We start from the raw sequence: 22420 nt of genomic DNA, 5'->3' as shown, positions 1-22420 counted from the left end.
GCAGACTAGAATACTGCAATCACTTAGCTGCAAATTATATCACCTGTGATGTATTTACGTTATCTTGCAAACCTGGCCTGTTAGTGGGTCCTGAGGACAGGAGTCGAGAACCACTGCTTTAAAGGGTTTGTTTAAAAAAAAAAAAAAAAAAAAACAAACAGTTTCATGAATGTCAGAAGCACATTCGTGGAAATTGAACAAAGTGACCCATAGTTCTTTTGTGTTCTAGTTTTCTCATTGAGGTATACCACCTTTTGGCCACTAGATGGCAGTGATGATAGTATTGATGGTATGATGGTATTAAAAGAGAAGTGCAAGTTTAAAAAACAAACCTACAGTATCTCACAAAAGTGAGTACACCCCTCACTTTTTTGTAAATATTTTATTATATCTTTTCATGTAACACGGAAGAAATTACACTTTTATACAATGTAAAGTAGCGAGTGTACAGCTTGTATAACAGTGTAAGTTTGCTGTTCTCTCAAAATAACTCAACACACAGACATTATTGTCTAAACCGCTGGCAACAAAAGTGAGTACACCCCTAAGTGAAAATGTCCAAATTGGGCACAATTAGCAATTTTCCCTCCCTGGTGTCATGTGACTTGTTAGTGCTACAAGGTCTCAGGTGTGAATGGGGAGCAGGGGTGTTAAAGCGGAGGTCCACCCTAAAGTGGACCTTCTGCTCATTGGAATCCTCCCCCCCTCCGGCGCCACAATTGGCACCTTTCAGGGGGGAGGGGGGTGCAGGTACCTGTACAGTACAGGTATCTGCACCCACTTCCGGCATAGCTATCTGCGGAAGGGGGCGTAGATTCTGCAGAATCTACGCCCCTTTCCGAAAGTCCCCCGCTGCCTGCTGGGAAACACACAGATCCCAGAGGCAGCGGGTCCATCCCTATTGCGCAGCGCGACTCGCGCATGCGCAGTAGGGAACCGGGAAATGAAGCCGAAAGGCTCCACTTCCTGATTCCCATACCCAAGATGGCAGCGGCAGCACCCGAGAGACGATCGAGAGATCGGCTTCGGGTGCCGACATCGCGGGCGCGCTGGGCGGGTAAGTGTCCTTATTTTAAAAGTCAGCAGCTGCAGTATTTGTAGCTGCTGGCTTTAAAAAAAAAAAAAAAAAAAAAAAAACACACGGCGGAACTCCCGGCGGACTCCCGCTTTAAATTTGGTGTTATAGCTCTCATTCTCTCGTACTGGTCGCTGGAAGTTCAACATGACACCTTAAGGCAAAGAACTCTCTGAGGATCTGAAAAAAATAAAAAAGAACTGTTGCTCTACATAAAGATGGCCTAGGCTATAAGAAGATTGCCAAGACCCTGAAATGAGCTGCAGCATGGTGGACAAGACCATACAGAGGTTTAACAGGACAGGTTCTACTCAGAACAGGCCTTGCAAAAGTCAACCAAAGAAGTTGAGTGCACATGCTCATATCCAGAGGTTGTCTTTGGGAAATAGACATATGAGTGCTGCCAGCATTGCTGTAGAGATTGAAGGGGTGGGGGGGGTCAGCCTGTCAGTGCTCCGGCCATACACCGCACACTGCATTAAATTTGTCTTTATAGCTGTCATCCCAGAAGGAAGCCTCTTCTAAAGATGATGCACAAGAAAGCCCACCAACAGTTTGCTGAAGACAAGCAGACTAAGTACATAGATTACTGGACCTACATCCTGTGGTCTGATGAGACCAAGATAAACGTATTTGGTTCAGATGGTGTCAAGCGTGTGTGGCAGCAACCAGGTGAGAAGTACAAAGAAAAGTGTGTCTTGCCTACAGTCAAGCATGATGGTGGGAAGGTCATGGTCTGGGGCTGCATGAATGCTGCCGTCACTGGGAATCTACAGTTCATTGAGGGAACCATGAATGCCAACATGTACTGTGACATACTGAAGCACAGCATGACCCCCTCCCTTCGAAAACTGGCCCGCAAGGCAGTATTCCAACATAACGACCCCAAACACACCTCCAAGATGACCACTGCCTTGCTAAAGAAGCTGAGTGTAAAGGAGATGAACTGGCCAAACATGTCTCCAGACCTAAACCCTTTTGAGCATCTGTGGGGCATCTTCAATCAGAAGGTGGTAGAGCGCAAGGTCTCTGACATCCACCAGCTCTGTGATGTCGTCATGGAGGAGTAGAAGAGGACTCCAGTGGCAACCTGCGAAGCTCTGGTGAACGCCATGCCCAAGAGGGTTAAGGCATGCTGGAGAATTATGGTGGTCACATAAAATAGACACTTTTGGCCCAGTTTGGACATTTTCACTTAGGGGTGTACTCACTTTTGTTGCCAGCGATTTAGACATTAATGGCTGTGTGTTGAATTATGTTGAGGGGACAGAAAATGTACACTGTTATAAAAGCTGTACATTCACTACTTTACATTGTAGCAAAGTGTCATTTATTCAGTGTTGTCACATGAAAAGATAATAAAATATTTACAAAAATGTGAGTATCTCACTCTTGTGAGATACTGTGTATACTCACCTAGATGGCTGCAGCATCGATCTGAGCTGCAACTGTCCCCCAGCTGCCTCTACACCAAAAACCTGACAGATCGATTTCAATGGGGAGCAGCGGTAAACACACCGCTCCAAAGAAGCTGCTGGCAGGACTTTTCCCTGACGTCCTGCCAGCGCACCGCTGTAGTGTGAAAGCCCTCTGGCTTTCACACTACAGACAATGGAGCAGCTTTTTTTGGGTGGATTGCAGGTGCTATTTCTTACGCTATAGCGCTTGCAAAACGCCCTGGTGTGAAAGGGGTCTAAGAACCACTTTAAGACTGACCAGCATCAGGAAAAGATCCCAAGAGTTAGAGGACTTGGCATGTCACAAACCTGATATCTGAAAGAGGCAAGCACTCTGGGAAAAAAAAAAAAAAAAAAAAGTATAAAATGCAGCCTGGGGAGAAAGGAGGCTCATTGGAGGGGTGAAAGGGGGAGCCCTGAGTTGGTCTTGAAGCAGAACTAAACTCACCCAAACTATTATTTTGCTCCACCCCCTCAACCTTACAAATAAAGCTATTCAAATTTTTTACCATTTGCTTTTTGTGCCCAGTGTATGGCCTAGGGTGGCCAGTTTCCCCTTGGACTGCTACATCACAGCCATTCTACAAGACAGTAGGTTAATATGCCACAAAACTTTGGGGCACATGTGCAGCAGATTTCCGCATATGTGCGTAAATGCCGCTGAGAACTAAACTGCTCATCCACCAGAAGCCTACAGCATTTGTGCAAATCCGCTGCCTGTGGAAGACCCTGTTCAGGTCTCTTCCAGCTCCACAAAGCCTGAAGAGTGCTGGGGGGAGGTAATGGATGAGCAGTTTAGTTCTGCTTTATTGTTCCAATACCAAAATCATTACATTAACACAGCAACTATTACAAATTAATAATAGAATAACAGACACTTACCACTCCAATGCCCTCAAAGGCAAAGATAGCAGTTCCAAAGAAGAGGGGGTAGGTTTTCCAGCTGGCAGCATAGGAAAGATGAGTGGGGTCTGGAATATCCTAGAATCAGGGAAGAATGAGCTAAATGATGATCTTTATGGACTCATAAAAAAAAAAAAAGGAAATTCTTAGTTTGGGGCTAAATGTAAAAAAAAAAAAAATATATTTTTTTTCTTCCTTACCTTGGAAACAAAAACAAAATGAAATGACTTTAAACCAATCCAGCACAAAAACATTTTTTTTTTTTCTTTTTCTTTCGGGTTTTGGAGCAAAGATGGATACAGATCTGGAAGATTAAATGTTCACATTCATGGAGGTGGAAAGTATGACCTCATTGCAAATTAGGTTAATTAGTGGGACTGCTTTAGTAGTCCCACTATTGTTATTCGTTTTTTATTTATTAATTATCATCTTTTTAATTTTATTATTCCGTACGTTTTTGTGGCTCTGCGGAACTTCTGCATACTTTCAGCTATTAAAGCCATTCAACTTTTAAAATGTTCAGCTCTTTCAGCTGATGTGTGCTCTTCTTCAACTTTTTTTCTACTATTTCTACTTTTTAAAATTTTAAGCTTAACACTTTTTTTTTTTTAAACATTGAAGGCAATGAGAACATGCTTAAAATCCGCAAAACCTTCTTCCGCTGCCAAAAGTTTCAGCTCCTTCATACTTTGACCTACAGACGCCAAACTAACTTTAAAATGTTCACAAAATATTCAGCTATCTGGCTATATCTTTTCAGATTGATATCTTTTACAATTTTGTGAATAAGCTGTTTAAGTTTAGTGATCATTTCAGAAAATGTCATAAAATTTTGGGCATCCAGGCTTTTGTTGTCTGTTTTGTTTCCATGGTTACCAAAGCTTCTTATACACAGTGATGGGCTGTGGGGGAGAGCACAGACACACCATGTACTGATTTATAATAGAGGAATATGATAGGCAGTTTTCATGGGGCAGTCTTGATGCTATTCAGCATTTCCACGCATTTTCTCCAGGAAATGCATTTTCTAGTTAAAATAGGCTTTGTTTAAACATCTGAAAATATCTTAATTGAAGCATGAAAAAAAAGTTGCTGAAACAAAAAATAAGAGACTGCACTTACTCAAGAGGGCAATTCAATAAAAGCAGGAAGGAAAGAAAGCAGATGAGCTGCCAGAAAATCATTTTTTTTTTGAGGTTACACCAAAGTAGGAATCTGATTGGACAAAACCTACATTTTTCCCATTATTTTATCCATGTTTTTAAATTTATTTCTAATAGCCACTCACCCTTCCAATATATTGGTAGATCATGATGACACTCCCCAACATGGCCACGTTTGCAAGCAGCGAAAAGAAAGACAAATAGCGCAGGTTCCTCATAAAGACCAAAAGTATGAGGAATGGCAGGAAGGACAAGATGTAAAGTCTGGAGTCCATACTCTCCTTCAAAACCACTGTCACGTTTGAACTGCAGTCATTTGAAGTGGCATTAGCAGCTTCTACCACCTAAAAGAGAAAGAAGAGGACTATATAAAAAAAGGCAGAATTCACAAAGCATTAACACAAGACTAAGACACTATTTTTAGCCATGTTTTTCAAAATAAAGGATTCTTACTATGGGGTGTAGGTTTGTGAATTTGACCCATTACATCTTACCACAGCTTTCAGCTCTGCATGTATAAATTCCTGATATGTTACAATATAGTTTTAAAAAAAAATGATCTTATTAAAAAGGAGTCCTTGATCTCAGGCCCATTGGGCTCTGGGGGAATTTTCTGTTTTCTACTTGGTTCACTTAAGCAGCCCAATTTTGGCTGCAAAGTTGAACTCCTCTCCAGTGTCTTATCTTGCTACAGTGCTATGAAAAAGAAATCACACCCCTTGAAATTTTCCACATTTTGTCATGTTACAACCAAAAATGTAAAAGTATTTTATTGTGATTTTATGTAATAGACCAACACAAAGTGGCACATAATTGTAAAGTGAAAGGAAAATGATAATGGTTTTCAGAATTTTTTACAAATAAATATCTTGTAGAACTACCTTTGGCTGCAAATCTTTCTGGGGATGTCTTTGCACATCTAGAGAGTGACATTTTTGCCCATTCTTCTTTGCAAAACAGCCCAAGCTCTGTCAGATTGGATGGAGAGTGTCTGAACAGCAATTTTCAAGTCTTGCCACAGATTCTCAATTGGATTTAGGTCTGGACTTTGGCTGGGCCATTCTAACACATGAATATGCTTTGATCTAAACTATGCTATAGTAGCTCTGGTTGTATGTTTAGGGCCATTGTCCTGCTGGTAGGTAAACCTCTGCCCCAGTCTCGTCTTTTGCAGACTCTTAATAGGTTTTCTTATAAGATTGCCCTGTATTTGACTCCATCTATCTTTCCATCAACTCTGACCTGCTTAATGTCCCAGTTGAAGAAAAGTATCCCCACAACATGATGCTGCCACCACGTTTCTCGCAGGGGATTGTGTGTGCAGTGTTAGTTTTCCGCCAGCATCTTCTTCTGAGTGCCAATCTTCGAGCTTCTTCATTGGCCGGCAGGGATGACGTCACTCCTGTGCATGCGCAGGAGGCTGTCATCCCTGTACTCTGAGACCAGCCCGACACTGTAACTGAGCTTCACATGTGAGCAGGCAGGTACAGCCATTTTATTGCAGAAGAGACAGTGCAAGTTTCTTCTGCAATAAAAGCCTGCCTGCTCAGAGTTTTTTTTTACATTTAGTTCTGCTTTAGGCCCGGTTCACACCGCTGCGGGGGGAGATCCGGATGTGATTCGCACAGCAAATCACATCCGATCTCCGTAGCGATGCGAGTTCAGCCATACAGATAGTATGGCTGAATTCGCAGCGCTCCCGCAGCAAACTCGCACGGGACCCTTTTTTGGGTCCGCAACAGAATCGGATCGCATGGGGGTTCACACCATGCGATCCGATTCCTGTGCGAGTCGGCAGATCGCACTGCGATATGCCGACGGATCTGGGGGTGTCATTAACATAACATTGACACTCCCAGCCGTCCGCATAGGGCAGTGTGAAGGTGTGCGATGCGGGTAAACGCCGCGGATTCGCGGCGTTCCCGCATCGCTATAGTGTGAACCCGGCCTTAAGAATACATATTTGAATATATTGTTTTTTTTAATCAAAGTTTATTTTCACTTTAAACATAAAACAGGAGGGTGTGGAGGGAAAAAAAAATAAGCTTTTTTTAAAACAAACATTTCGAATCATCAAGTCATAAAAGCATTCTTCTACTTTTAATAACTCTTCTTCTTCTATTTTTATAAATTTTATATAATCCACTAAAACCAACCATTTACTTGCCATATCAAATATCTGTAAAACTAAAAAAAAAGGGGATGTGAGGAGGGGAAATAAAAATAAAAAAAAGTGGGAACATTGCAATAATACAATTGTCTACCCCTCCTTCTATTGCTTGCTTTGTGTGAAATCCTAGGTGTCCTGCCAGTCCCTCTGCCTCGCTAAAAAGAAAACTGGCCACACTAAGCAGGAGAGTACAGCGTTGTCAGTTCTCTAGCTATGCTGGGATCATAGCCTGCTGTCCTCCAATGATCAGACTTGTCCTGACACTTGGTTTTTAATAGTCCAATCTATCTACATCAGAATTATTAGTTTAGGTATTGTACAAAAAGTTAATCAATTGACGTCTTTTTTTTTTTCTAAGGGACTCCATTGGTCTCTGCATATGGGTTCCAGGATCTGCAAACCTGCAGTGACAATTATGGCAGGTTGCACCCTTCCTGTTACACTCTTTTGTAAAAAAAAAAAAAAAAAAAAAAACGGAACAGGAAGAGTTGGAACACACAAAAGTGGACCTCATTAAAAAAAATAAAAATAAAAAGAACATTGGAACAAAAAAGTAGATTTGGTGCCTATTGTGAATAATTAGGCCCCTTTCACACAGGCGTTCCGATTAAGTCTGCTAGCCAGTTTTTCAGGCAGACGTGGCCAGAAGGTCCATTCATCCTTATGGACAGGTATGTGTAAACAAACTTGTGTTTCGGTTTACACCTCTGAGTTAGATCAGATCCACTAAAATAAAGGGTACTCTGTCCTCTTCCGTTTAGGTAGTCGGGTGTAAACAGACAGCGGAGTCTATTTATTCCCGGGCCGCCTGTACAGCATGACTCAGTTTCTTCAATCAGCAGGGGAACTGGGAAATGATTCACTCCTGATCACAAGGAAATAGATTCAATGTGAAAGGGGCCTTAGAATTTTCTTTTCCAAGAAAAAGAAGAAGCACAGCAATCTAACTTCTAAAGTTAGATTTAGGAACTGCTCTAACCGCTAAAATCTTTCGTTCCCGATTTCTTTTCTCTGGTCTCTAATAGACTACTAAAAGTTTTTAAAAAAATTAGAAATGGAAGGTGGCCTACATAGGTTGGAATCCACACATTTTTCATTGAAAAAATCCAAGCAAAAAAAAATAAATAAAAAAAAAACAAACAGACCAGCAGATGGCACTATGAACAAGGCAGTTTTACAATTCTTTTCAGACTTCAGAATTGCACATACAGCAGAAATAAGCACATTACTGCAGTTCTTTTTAACTGACTTTCAATAACAGTAAAACAATTGGGCTGAAAAAAAACAAAAACAAACCACTGGCATTAAAAATTAGCTTTTTAAATATATCATTAAAACTGAACTTAAAAGGTAAAGCACTAAGACACACAGTTGAATTAAATACATGGGAGCTGTTTTACATTAAAAAAAAAGTTTGTATTTCTGTCCATCCCTGTCAGACAGCACAGCCAGGCTTGAGGGGTTGAATGGGAGCCCTTCTCCCAGTAATCGCTCAGGGGGGGAAGAGGGCTAGCCAGATCATCAGAGAGCGGGGAACATCGCTGTAACACCTTTTATTTGAATTGCAGAGTGTTCCCTACGCTTGCCGTCACAGACAGCCCCGCCTCCTGGCCCAGGTACTTTGATAGAGAGAACACCGGTTCACTGCCCGAGACGCACAATGTATATCAAAGTACCCGGGCCAGGAGGCGGAGTTGTATGTGACGGCGACCGTGGGGAACTCTCGGCAATTCAAATGAAACTGTTACAGTGCTGTTCACCGCTCTGTGATGATCCGGCCAGCAATCCTTTTCCTCTCCTCTCTCTTCCCCTGCACAGATGAGGTAGCACTGATGGGCCCTTATAAAGTTGTTGTCAATATTTATAACTTAATTCTGCATAAAACATTTAAGTGTCATTTCAAGAGATAATTTATGAGAGAGAGAGAGAGAGAGACAGTGACATTTTTGCCCATGCTTCTCTGCAAAATAGCTCAAGCTCTGTCAGATTGGAAGGAGAGAGTCTGAACAGCAATTCTCAAGTCTTGCCACAGATTCCCAATTGGATTTAGGTCTGGATGTTGACTGGGCCATTCTAACACTTTGATTTAAATCATTCCATTTAAAGCGGGAGTAAACCTAGTTTAACCACCTCAATACAGTGCAGTTAAACCCCCTTCCTGACCAGACCAATTTTCAGCTTTCAGCGCTCTCACAGTTTGAATGACGACAATTACTCAGTCATGCAACCCTGTACCCATATGAAACTTGCGTTCTTTTTTCCACACAAATAGAGCTTTCTTTTAGTGGTATTTAATCACTAGTGAGTTTTTTATTTTTTGGGCTATAAATAAAATAAAACGTAAATTTTGTGAAAAAAAAATGCCTCTTTGTTTTTGTCATAAATTTTTGCTAATTAGTAATTTTTCTTCATACATGTTGGCCAAAATTTATACTGCTACATATCTTTGGTAAAAATAACTCACATTAGTGTATATTATTTGGTTTTTGTGAAAGTTATAGAGTCTACAAACTATGGTGCCAATTGCTGAAAATTGATCACTTCTGATCAGGCCTTCAGTACATCAGGCGAGTCTCATTTCTTGAGACACTAACAAGTCAGGAAAGTACAAATACCCCCCAAATGACCTCTTTTTACAAAGTAGACATTCCAAGGTATTAAGTAAGTAGCATGATGAGTTTTTTTTAAGTTGTCATTTTTTCCCACAATTCTTTGCAAAAATGAAGATTTTTTTTATTATAATTTTTTTTACAAAATTGTCATATTATCAGGTTATTTCACACACACACACACACACACACACACACACACACACACACACACACACACACACACAACATATGCATACAACAAATTACACCCCAAAATACATTCTGCTACTCTTTCCGAGTACGGCGATACTACATGTGTGAGACTTTTACACAGCCTGGCCACATACAGAGCACCAACATTGATGTAGTACCTTCAGACGTTCTACGAGCAAAAATGACGCATTTCATTTCTCAACCACCTATTACACTTTTGAAGGCCCTGGAGTACCAGGACAATGGAATGGACCATAAAATTACCCCATTTTGGAAAGCAAACACCCCAACGTATAATCTGTGAGGCATAATGAGTCTTTTGAATGGTTAATTTTTTTCCAGAAGTTTTTGGAATATGTGGAAAAAAATTAAAACGCATTTTTTTTTTTTTATTTTTTTTTTTTACACAAAATTGTCAATTTATTAGATATTTCTAACACATAGCATGTATATAGCAAAAATTACACCCCAAAACACATTCTGCTACTCCTCCCGAGTATGGCGATACCACGTGTAGGACTTTTACACAGCCTGGCCACATAGAGAGGCCGAACATTGAAGTAGTACGTTCAGGCGTTCTAGGAGCATAAATGACACATCTCATTTAATTCCTACCTATCACACTTTTGAAGGTCCTGGACCACCAGGACAGTGAAATTACCCACAAAATGACCCCATTTTGGAAAGCAAACACCCCAACGTATATTCTGTGAGACATGGGCTGCAAATAGGTACTCGGCTACCCTGATGGACCGGCGACAGGTACTCGGCTACCCTGATGGACCGGCGACAGGTACTCGGCTACCCTGATGGACCGGCGACAGGTACTCGGCTACCCTGATGGACCGGCGACAGGTACTCGGCTACCCTGATGGACCGGCGACAGGTACTCGGCTACCCTGATGGACCGGCGACAGGTACTCGGCTACCCTGATGGACCGGCGACAGGTACTCGGCTACCCTGATGGACCGGCGACAGGTACTCGGCTACCCTGATGGACCGGCGACAGGTACTCGGCTACCCTGATGGACCGGCGACAGGTACTCGGCTACCCTGATGGACCGGCGACAGGTACTCGGCTACCCTGATGGACCGGGACAGGTACTCGGCTACCCTGATGGACCGGGACAGATACTCGGGTACTCTGATTGGCTGTGACAGGTACCCAAATACTCTGATGGACTGCGACAGGTACTCTGATGGACTGTGATTGACAGGTACTATGAGGGGTGGCGACAGGTCCTCTTTATTGGGGGGGGGGCGCAATCAGTGTGATTGGTGTACACTAGGCGGTAACGAGATGTTACCGCAATCTCCTCCTCACACACGATCGGTGTGTGAGGAGGAGAACAACCCGGTAACATCTCGTTACCGCGGTTTGTTTACATTTTAGTGATCGGCTGTGATCCTTTCACATTTAGCATTTTCCTTCCACTTCACTTTATGTGCCACTTTGTGTTGGTCTATCACATAAAATCCCAATAAAATACATTTAAGTTATTGGTTGTAAAATGACAAAATGTGGAAAATTTCAAGGCGCATGAATACTTTTCAAGGCACTGTATTTTAGCCCTACTCCTCCTGTAAGTTACAGGAGTGCACTTTGTTCTACACTCCTGTGACCTGTATTCAGCCAACAGTGGGTTAAAGTCTGTTATCGTCTGATGTCACAGAACCGGTCCAGACTCTGGAGAGATCCCAACTTTAGTTTCAGGATCCACCCAAATGCCTAACTGGCAGCTGGCTCAGCCTTTCAGCGTGCCGCTGAGAGCCTGAGCCAGCCACTCCTGCCCCCTCCACAGCCCTGTGCTCCAGTGAGCGCTGAAGGGGCAGAACAGAGCTGATGACTGACAGTCACTGGCGCCCTGCTCACTGAAACAGAAAACTGATCGATCATCTGTCTTTTGAGACTGTACTCAGGAGATGGCAGGGGACAGTTGCAGCACCGGATCAAAACTGCATCCACCTACAGTGAGGGAAAAAAAGTATTTGATCTCCTGCTGATTTTGTACATTTTACCACTGACAAAGAAATTATCAGTCTATAATTTTAATGGTAGGTTTATTTTTTAACAGACAGAATAGCAACAAATATATCCAGAAAAAACACTTTTCCAAAAATTTATAAAATAATTTGCATTTTAACGAGTGAAATAAGTATTTGACCCCTTCGCAAAACATGACTTCGTACTTGGCGGCAAAACCCTTGTTGGCAATCACAGAGGTCATTGAGGTTTCGAGGCGGACATTTGGTAACTTGAACCTTCAGCTCCCTCCACATATTTTCTATGGGATAAAGGTCTAGAGACTGGATAGGCCACTTCAGGAACTTAATGTGCTTCTTCTTGAGCCACTGCTTTGTTGCCTTGGCTGTGTGTTTTGGTCATTGTCATGCTGGAAGCCATCCACAACCCATTTTCAATGCCCCAGCTGAGTGAAGGAGGTTCTCACTCAAGAGTTGACAGTACATGACCCTGTAAATCATCCCATTGATGCGGTGAAGTTGTCCTGTCCCCTTAGCAGAAAAACACCCCCAAAGCATAATGTTTCCACCTCCACGTTGGACGGTGGGGATGGTGTTCTTGGGGTCATAGACAGCATTTCTCCTCCTCCAAATATGGAGAGTTGAGTTGATGCCAAAGAGCTAGAGCTAGATTTTGGTCCTATCTGACCACAGTTCTCCCAGTTCTCCTCTGAATCATTCAGATGTTCATTAGCAAACTTCAGACGGGTCTGTACATGTGTTTTCTTGAGCAGGGGGACCTTGCAGGCACTGTAGGATTTCAGTCCTTCACGGTGTAGTGTGTTCCCAATTGTTTTCTTGGCAACTATGGTCCCAACTGCCTTGAGATCATTGACAAGATTCTCCCATGTAGTTCTGGGCCAATTCCTCACCATTCTCATGATCATTGAAACTCCACGAGGGGAGATCTTGCATGGAGCCCCAGACCAAGGGAGATCGACAGTTATTTTGTGTTTCTTCCATTTGTGAATAATCGCACCAACTGTTGTCACCCTCTCACCAAACTACTTGGCGATTGGTGGAGAGATTGGAATCTGATTGATTGCTTCTGTAAACAGGTGTCTTTAATACATGTAACAAGCTGAGAGAGTGCTCCTAATCTCAGCTTGTTACCTGTATAGAAGACACCTGGGAGACAAAAATCTTGCTGACTAATAGGGGATCAAATACGTATTTTATGCATTAAAATGCACATCAATTTATAAACTTTTTTCTGGATTGTTTTTTGTTATTCTGTCTCTCACTGTTAAAATAAACCTACCATTAAAATATATAGAATGATCATTTCTTTGTCAGTGGGAAAACGTACAAAATCAGCAGGGGATCAAATACTTTTTTTTTGTTTTTTCAAAACCTGCACTTCTCTTTTAAAAAATTTTAATAAAATAAATTCAAGCCAAAAACAGTTTTCTTTTTTTTTTTGTTTTGTGCAGACTGAGACCCCTTTCACACCACACCGCCCTTTGCGTCGGCGGTAAAATGCTGTTATTTTTAGCGGTGTTTTACCGCCGGATTTGCTGCGCATTTCGGCCACTAGCGGGGCGATTTTACCCCCGCTAGCGGCCGCAAAAGGGTTAAAACCGCCGGCAATACGCCGCAATAGCGGCGTTTTGCCGGTGGCATTACAGCGCTGCCCCATTGATTTCAAGGGGGAGCAGCGGTGGAGGAGCGGTAAACACACCGCTCCTTCACCGCTCCAAAGAAGCTGCTGGCAGGACTTTTTTCTGACGTCCTGCCAGCGCACCACTGTAGTGTGAAAGCACTCGGGGCTTTCATACTACACACAATGGTGCAGCTTCTTTAGGGCGGATTGCAGGCGCTATTTCTAACGCTATAGCACCTGCAAAACACCCTGGTGTGAAAGGGGTGTAAGGAAGGGTTAGAAACTGTCAAATATTTTTTTTTTATTGCTGTCTTTTTGGCTTCCGGTAAACATACTTAACTGATTTACAAAATTTGAAAGAGAGTCCTTACGGGTTACAGAACATATATCTTTGTTATGGCATTCTTAAAAGCTCATGTGTTTATAAATACCTGTTTAATATTGTCAGCCAGGAACACAAAGTAAACACAGCAGAATCCCAACTGTGTCAGAATAAGGAAGAAGCCAACCAATCTCCTAGGAAAAAATCATAACTTGTAAATCAGCCAATCAGAAAACAGGCAGTCTCCAAATTCAATTTTTTGTTTAGAAACATTCATTTATGTATCTTTTAAGCAACAGCATATCTACACACCAAAATAAAACCAATAATGGATGAGTACTATGTACTTATGGTGACCAGGATACTGAGATATAGATATAGATATATATATAATGATAAAGAGTGAACAGACTCAGCCAGAGATTACGGCCATCTGAAAATGCTCAGCAATTTTAGTTAAATTGGTTGTAAACCCTTACACACCCAGTGAAGTGACTGGTCTCAGGTGGCACACCAGGGATAAAACAAATCCTCCTACATAAGTTGTACCTGTTTATCTGCAAGATTCTCTTCTCTATATCTGCTCAAAGTCCAGAATTTATACAGCTTGTCTGAGCTGCCAAAAAATACCAGGTGGGTCTGTAATGGAAATTTGTAGGTTCTGTATATAAAATTGTATTCTATTTTATATGTATTGCACACTGCCCTCACTGTGAACACGGCACTAATGTTTTCAGTACATGTTTTGCATTCTTTTAAGTCCTGATTAGAATTAGCCTACCTATGTAACGCCCCTTGTTACCATAAACATACAATTGTAATATTAATGTGATACCTACGTAATCATGTGTATAAAAGCCTTCAAATGCGTCAGAATAAAGGAGAACGGTTATTTGGAAAGATGCTGAGCCTATCTTTTGTGTCTGTTCCCTACTGCAGTAGTTATTAATTTGGAACCACTAATCAATATGAGGATAGGAGTTGCCCATCATCAAAATATCCATTTCAGGTCCTTGAAGTAGCGCTACTTCAGTGCAACTTCATGAGCAGCTTGCTGACATCTGTGCGACTTCATACACAGATGTCAATGCAAGTTGCATGTGAAATCGCACAAAAATAGTGCAGGAACCTTTCAAAGTCGCTGCAAATCACGTCACACCACTTTGAAGGGCTCCATAGAAGCAAATATGGTTTGACTTGTCATGCGACTTACAAATACAGTATTTGTAGCTGCGGACTTCATTTTTTCTGAAGGAGCGTGGCGCTCTGCTTTATTTGATACAGGTACACACTATTGAGGGATGTGCTTTGTTCATGTTTCCTGCCTGAGGTTTACAACCACTTTTAAGGAAATCTGTTTATTTTCAGGACTATACAATTTCCATATCAGAATTGTTGTACTATTTAGTTGTAAATTATTTTTCAAAAAGGCCAACTTCATTCTCATTTTTTTGCTTTGTTAAAAATTAGCCCTCTCCTCTCCCCGTAAAGATCACACATTGCGAAGTAGTACTCACCCCCCTCCATGCTCCAGCGCTGCCCCAAGCATCTCCTCTGGTCTGGTGCTGCTCCTCTTCTAGGCTGAATGATACCCAGCATCATTTAACATACTGCCCAAGGCATCACGAGGGCTCAGGGAGAGACTATTGGGCTTGGGTTGGGTTACAACCAGGCTTTAAGACTGAATTTCACAGATTTGTAGATTATATTTCTATTTCTGAATCACGTATGGTAGTGACCATCTCTGATAATGGCTGCATGGATTACAGCTTAAGCACATGGACAGTCTTGTTTTTAATCAAGTCCAAGCAGATTTGATATTCTTGTACAGTAAAGGTTGCCCTACAATCACAAAGATTTGAGATCTTCATGTCTGCTTTCAAGGTTTCACGACAGCTCTCAATGGCTATGTGCAGAACACTGCTTGTGTATACAATTGAGAGGTTTGTCAGGGTCCACCATTTGCCAGGACAAGTTAGATGTCAAAAAAAAAAAAAAAAAATGGCACAAATATTGATATAGTCTCATTACTGTTAAACCATATTTACTTTTATTAATAACCACTTAAAATATGCCAAACCACATTCTATACATCATGTGAACATCACGTGACCATCTACCCCATCGCCTATATTATACCATTATAAAATGTAGTTCTAAAGTATCAACAATAGACCATATACCCAGAAGTGATGAGGGGGTGTTGGAAAATCGTGATGCGTTTCAAGAACAAGAGTTCTCTTCTTCAGGAACGTGAGAGTATGTGTAATGTCACATTACAGTAATGAGACCATAATGTATGATTTATGCGCTTTAGGAGGTCCTACATGGTTATTCTATACTTTGTTAGTCTAAATCAGTGGTCTCCAAACTGCGGCCCTTTGCTTGCCTTTCTCCGGCCCTTGGGACACTATTACTCCTATTCACACCAAGATGTGGTACTATTTCTCCCACTGACACCAATGATGAGACACTATTCTTCCAATGACGCAAAAGATGGGACACTACTCTTCTCACAGGCACCATTGATGGGGCACTATTCTTTTTACGAATACCATTTTCTACTCCCACTGGCCACAGTCCAGCTCACCCTAAAGTCTAAAGGGCAATAAACTGACCCTTGGTTTTAAAGAACAGGCTACAGATTCCCTTTAAAAAAAAAAAAACTGACAGGCCACTTTACCACAGCACTTTTTTTTTTTTTTTTTTTAAACAAGCTACAGACTCAAATTTCTAAATCCAGCCAATTTGGGTATAGTGGGTAAAGACTGAAAAAATAATCAGGTTTTTGCATGTGTCCCTGTTGAGCAAAGACAGCTGCTTCTAGGGACAGTTGCATCCAGAAGCAGCAGAAAAAAACAACTGACGCTGCTAAACGCTAGGCATGTTTAGCACTTCGGCATTTACAGGTATTCATTTCAATAGCCAGAATAAATAAAAATTCGGGTCAATAAAATATATAAAATACCCAAACACCAAATGCTGCTAAACCGATTTGAAAAAAAATGCAGCTTAGGTGAGTTTCTAATGTGAATTTTCTCCTGCTTGGAGAAATAGCATGTTAGGCAGGCCATACATGACGCAATTTCCCCAACGGGGGGGGGTGAGCCTTTAAGCTGCCCCCACCAAGAGAAGATCGTGATTATTGTCAGCAGCTATACCAGCTAGCGATAAATCGCATGTAAAATCCAACAGGCTGGTTGTACCCAAGTTGATCGAACAACTTGGTACATTTAGCCTGCCCATACATGGTTCATTTGTTTATACAAATGTGAGATCAACTTTCAATAATTCAATCACCTCTCAGGCCCAGTATTCTGCCACCCAGGGATACAATCACTACCTAAATCCCAGTTTCCAGATGATCAGTGAAGTAAAAACTATGAAATCCACCGCAGGGCTAGTCAAATTTTCAATCCATTATTAAGCCAGTTTCGTATAATGTGGCCACTTACAAAGAATTGACTTAAACAGTGAGTGGAAGACTGCGTGGCTAAAAACTGATGGCAAGTTCAAAAACAGATGACAAATAAATGGCAAGTCCATTTCAAAACCCAATCTTGTTATGATGAAGCGTACCTTCCCCAAACGGAGTGTGTTCTTAACCAATGGCTGGGGGAGTTCTCCATTCCACACATCACAGCATCTCCATAATCCACAAACGGACGCTGGTTCCTTGAGGACAAAAAAAAAAAATGCAAATAATGTTGGTGCAGATAAGAAAGGGAAGAGAAAAAAAATAGCAACAGTTAGGCAGGCTATAGACAGTGCAATCATTTCTTGTAATCATGGGTTACTGGAAAGAAAAATCGGTTGATTCTCCCATCAACACAGTGTTGATTGGGGGAATACCTCACGCAAAACTATTGTGTTGCCCCTGGCGGGGAGGTGCGGGTGAGCCGTCTCTATCAGAAGAACACAATGATTGGTACTAGCTTCTGCCAATAATCGCATGGCAAAAATCTGACATGCTGGTTGTACCCAAGTCGATCGATGGATCAATTTAGGTACATCTAGCCTGCCCATAAAGTGAGGGAAAAAAGTATTTGGTCCCCTACTGATTTTGTATGTTTGTTTGCCCACTGACAAAGAAATGATCAGTCTATAATTTTAATGGTAGGTTCATTTTAACAGTGAGAAACAAATATCCAGAAAAACGCATAAAAAAAAAAAAAAAAAGTTAGAAATTGATTTGCATTTTAACGAGTAAAATAAGTATTTGATCCCCTATCAATCAGCAAGATTTTTGCCTCCCAGGTGTCTTCTTTACAGGCAACGAGCTGTCTTAAAAGGGAGTGCTCCTAATCTCAGCTTGTTAGCTGTATAAAAAGACACCTGTCCACCGAAGCAATCAGATTCCAATCTCTCCACCATGGCCAAGACCAAAGAGCTGTCAAAGGATGTCAGGGACAAGATTGTAGATCTACACAAGGCTGGAATGGGCTAAAAGACCATCACCAAGCAGCTTGGTGAGAGGGCGACAACAGTTGGTGTGATTATTCGCAAATGGAAGAAACACAAAATAACCGTCAATCTCTCTCGGTCTGGGGCTCCAGGCAAGAGCTCACCTTGTGCAGTTTGAATGATCATGAGAACAGTGAGGAATCAGCCCAGAACTACACGGGAGAATCTCGTCAATGATCTCAAGGCAGCTGGGACCATAGTCACAAAAAAAAAAAAAAAAAAAAAAAAAAAAGAAAAAGAAAAATCACTACGCCATAAATTATCGAAATCCTGCAGCGTCCGCAAGGTCCCCCTGCTCAAGAAAGCACATGTACAGGCCAGTCTAAAGTTTGCTTATGAACATCTGAATGATTCAGAGGAGAACTGGGTGAAAGTGTTGTGGTCAGATGAGACCAAAATCAAGATCTTTGGCATCAATTCAACTCGCCGTGTCTAGAGGAGATGGAGGAGGAATGCTGCCTATGACCCCAAGAAGACCATCCCCACCGCCAAACATGGAGGTGGAAACAATAGGGGTCTTTTTCTGCTAAGGGGACAGGACAACCTCACTGCATCAAAAGGGATGAGGGACTGGGTCATGTACTGTCAAATCTTGGAAGAGAACCTCTTTCCCTAAGCCAGGGCATTGAAAATGGGTTGTGGATTGCTCTTCCAGCATGACAGTGACCCAAAACATATGGCAAAGGCATTAAAAGGAGTGGCTCAATAAGAAGCACATTAAGGTCCTAGAGTGGCCTAGCCAGTTTCAAGACCTTAATCCCATAGAAAATATGTGGAGGGAGCTAAAGGTTTGAGTTACCAAATGTCAGCCTCCAAAACGTAATGACTTGGAGAGGATCTGCAAAGAGGAGTGGGACAAAATCCCTCTCGAGATGTGTGCAAACCTAGTTGCCAACTACAAGAAAATGTCTGACCTATGATTGCCAACAAGGGTTTTGCCACCAAGTACTAAGTCGTGCTTTGCGAACTTTTTTGAAATGCATTTTTCAGGATTTTGTTGTTGTTTTTCTGTCTCTGTTAAAATAATCCCAACACCTCTACTGCCCTCCCTGTCCCCTTTCAGGATGGCGGACACATGGATTCCTAAAGCGCAGGGGGGGGGGGTGGGGGAAGTGTTTTCTGACACTACAGTGCCTCGCCGCCAATCAGGAGGCAGGTCAGTGAGACCTGTTTCCCAATTGGCCAAAGCGCCAGGAGATCCTATTGGATGCCTAGCGTTGTGGGAAGAGGAGACACTGGAGCCGGACCCGCCGCTGCCCGGAGGACACAGCCAGCAAGGTTAGGAGGACACAGCCAGCCTGCCCATCGCATAGTAAGGGGGGGGGGGGGTGCTGGTTATTTGCCCCCCCCCCGAAGAAAAGCCCCACCAGCCACCACTGAACCCTACCATTAAAAATTATAGACTGATCATTTCTTTGTCAGTGGGCAAATGTACAAATGTGCCCTCCCTCCCCCCCTCCTGCAAAGTAAGAGACTGGCGCTTTTTTCTTTGGGAGGATGATGGAAAGCTGACCTGACTATACATACTTGGTACACCCAGTGTAGGAGGCCTCCCCCCCGTCTTTTTTCATCACCCCTACTCCTCGGCTATAAGCTCTAAATATAAATATAAGCTTGACCAGCTGATACCGCCTGCTTATACATATAGAGACTCCTAGAAAGATGTCAAGACGGCGAGGAGAGGAGCAGGTAGCACAGGAAAATGGGGGGGCTCAACAGCTCCGCTCCTCTAAGGAAAAGATTGCCCAGGCATCACAGGCTGCTGCAACTAAGTTAGAACGGTATGCCCGCACCCCAGGTCAGTCCCCGGGGAAGGGGGAACAGCTGACACAGACACTGCAACAGACGCAGCCACCGCAAGCAAAATCTCATCAGGGGGGGGCGGTGGACAGGAAGAGCCAAGGACACACAGGCCCAACTATGGTCGCGGTATCAGGTCAAAAGAGCGCAAGTAGGCGCCAGGGGGTGGCTCAGAGTGAAAGTGATGTTGGCACCGGGAGTAGCCCCATGACTGAGGAGGACCCTACACTAAGGGACGTTCTGCAAGCTGTGAATGTGTGTAAAACCTCGCTGGGAGAACTTTGTGGGCAATTTAAAAGCATGCAGGAGGAACTGTCATTGATCAGACAGGATATACAGAGAACAGGGAAAAGAATGGCAGAATTGGAGACAAGGGTAAGTCAAATGGAAGATGATTTACACCCACTGAGAGAAGAGGTCAATAACATGCGAAAGCAACTGCATAATCATAGTACCGGTATGGATGAAATAGAAAATAGGCTTCGGAGGGATAACATCCGGCTGTTGGGACTCCCTGAGAGATGTGAAGGCTCCGAACAGATAAAGTTTTTAGAATCCTGGTTTAGTGAACTATTTGGAAGAGAGAGTTTTTCATCTTTTTTCTCTATAGAACGGGCCCACCGAGTCCCCTTTAAAGCTCCTCCCCCCGGGGGGCGCCCTAGACCTATGATCCTAAAATTCTTTAATTACAATGACAAGGTGACTTTGATGCGCAAGGCGAGAGAGATGGGCAATATCACATATAATGGAGCAAGGATCTCTCTGTACCCAGATTACTCAATGGAATTGCAGAGGCGAAGAGCCGAATTCTTGGAAGTCAAACGTACTTTACGGACTCATAAGATTACGTATGCACTTTTATATCCTGCACGGTTGAGAATAACAGCGCTTGGTGGTACCCAGTTATTTGACTCCCCAGCGGAAGTAATCTCATGACTGGAAGCAAATAAGGGATCATTGTAGACTGTAAAAAAGCTGGGGGGCGGTGGGGGTTTGAGATAGTAATGCACGGGGGGGAGAGCCGGGGGGGGGTGGGGGGTTTAACTGTGGTTTGAATTTAGGATGGACAGGGTGGAAGGGGAAGAGGATAATCATTTTTTTTTTTTTCTTTGATGTTTTCGCTTTCACTTTTATTCACTTCTGTATGAGGGTAAAGCGGTATGAGAACAGGAAGTTGGAGGAGGAGAGGGATAGAAGAGATGAATGTTTAAAGGTCACGTGTAATCCCCTAGGGGAACACCTAGGTAGGTGGAGGATTGGGGGGGGTGGACGGGTGGAGGGAGAGGGGGGAGGGGGGGGGGGGGGGAAAGGATCAAAAAAGTCTGGAAAACCACAAGAGTGTTAATGTTGAAGTTAATATAGTTTGCACACAAATATCAATTCGAAAGGGAAACCACGGGATTCATTATAGAAGAGGAAGGAAATGTGTAAGTATTTTCACTTTAAGTGAGAGTAGAATGAGTACAAGGGGAATGAAACACTACAGGGGCTTTTCCCCGATAATTTATGTGTTCGCACTTTGGTTATTTTTCAATAATTTTGTTACTGATTTTATACTGAGTGATGCAGGATAAAATACTTAATATAGCCTCTTGGAATGTCAGAGGCCTGGGTAGCCCAGTTAAAAGAGCGGTAGTCCTTTCCACGCTGGAGAGATATGGGATCGGACTGGCCTGCCTGCAGGAGACGCATTTAATTAAGACAACAACATCGCAACTTAAAAACAGGAGGTATCAGGCTCAGTACCACTCTACTTACACTTCCTATTCGAGGGGAGTGAGTGTGATGATAGGAATCGGGGTGAGATTCTCCTGCAGGCAGGCTAGTATTGATGAATTGGGTCGCTACGTTTTTCTGTATTGCACCTTGGAGGATAGATTGTATGTTCTGGCGGGGGTTTATACATCGCCCCCGTTTAAAATGGAGGTGGTGTACAAGCTCACAAATTTTTTGGTAGATAAGGAGGATGTACCAGTCATAATAATGGGAGACTTTAATGAAGTGCTTGACTGTCGGATAGATAGATTCCCTATTAGGACTCAGGGGGCAGGGATAACGAGATTAAGTCAATTCCTGAAGGAGATTGGATTAATGGATTTGTGGAGGGTGAGGAATGCGGACACTAAGCAATATTCTTGCTGTTCGAGCTCGTATTCAACACTTTCCAGGATAGACTTGGTATTGGGGAACGAAGAAGCACTACAAAATGTGAGGAAGATCAAGTATATGCCCAGAGGGATATCGGACCACTCGCCTTTGATAATAGCATTGAGTACTGGTAGGAGGGAAGAGAGGACGGGGAGTTGGAGAATTAGTCCATTTTGGCTCGAGTTAATGAAAGATGTAGAAGAAGTTTTAAAGAAATTAAAAGAATTTATAATGTTTAACATAAAAACAGCCCCAATTGATATAACCTGGGACGCATTAAAAGCATTTGTTAGAGGAATACTGATTCAACAGGTGGTTAAAATCAAACAAAAATCTAGAAGCTGGGAGGAAAGAATCAGGAAAGAAGTAATAGAGGCAGAGGTTAACTATGTTAAAGATCCAACACCCGAGAAACAGGCAATATGGTTAAATAAACAACAAGGGTACAAATCTGTGATTACAAAAAGAGAAGAAAATAAACGCATTTT

The 22420-nt window shown here is 42.5% G+C and overlaps 1 protein-coding gene across 3 annotated transcripts in view; it reads right to left on the bottom strand.

The window, feature by feature from the left end:
• Positions 1 to 22420, bottom strand: part of LOC143960057 (proton-coupled amino acid transporter 1-like) — a 165234-nt gene that overhangs the window by 98619 nt on the left and 44195 nt on the right. For all 3 annotated transcript variants that reach the window (XM_077468335.1, XM_077468334.1, XM_077468336.1), the window contains exons 5-8: positions 17100 to 17195; positions 13630 to 13714; positions 4724 to 4942; positions 3415 to 3513 (exon numbers count right to left, since the gene is read on the bottom strand). In XM_077468335.1, the coding sequence (XP_077324461.1) occupies positions 3415 to 3513; positions 4724 to 4942; positions 13630 to 13714; positions 17100 to 17195 (499 nt within the window). The remainder of the gene's footprint in view (positions 1 to 3414; positions 3514 to 4723; positions 4943 to 13629; positions 13715 to 17099; positions 17196 to 22420) is intronic.

The sequence above is a fragment of the Lithobates pipiens genome, unplaced genomic scaffold (assembly GCF_037356315.1).
Source record: "Lithobates pipiens isolate NorthernLeopardFrog02 unplaced genomic scaffold, aLitPip1_a1.2 Scaffold_8, whole genome shotgun sequence".
NCBI classification, from domain to species: domain Eukaryota; kingdom Metazoa; phylum Chordata; class Amphibia; order Anura; family Ranidae; genus Lithobates; species Lithobates pipiens.
This window is presented reverse-complemented; position numbering and strand designations above follow the sequence as displayed.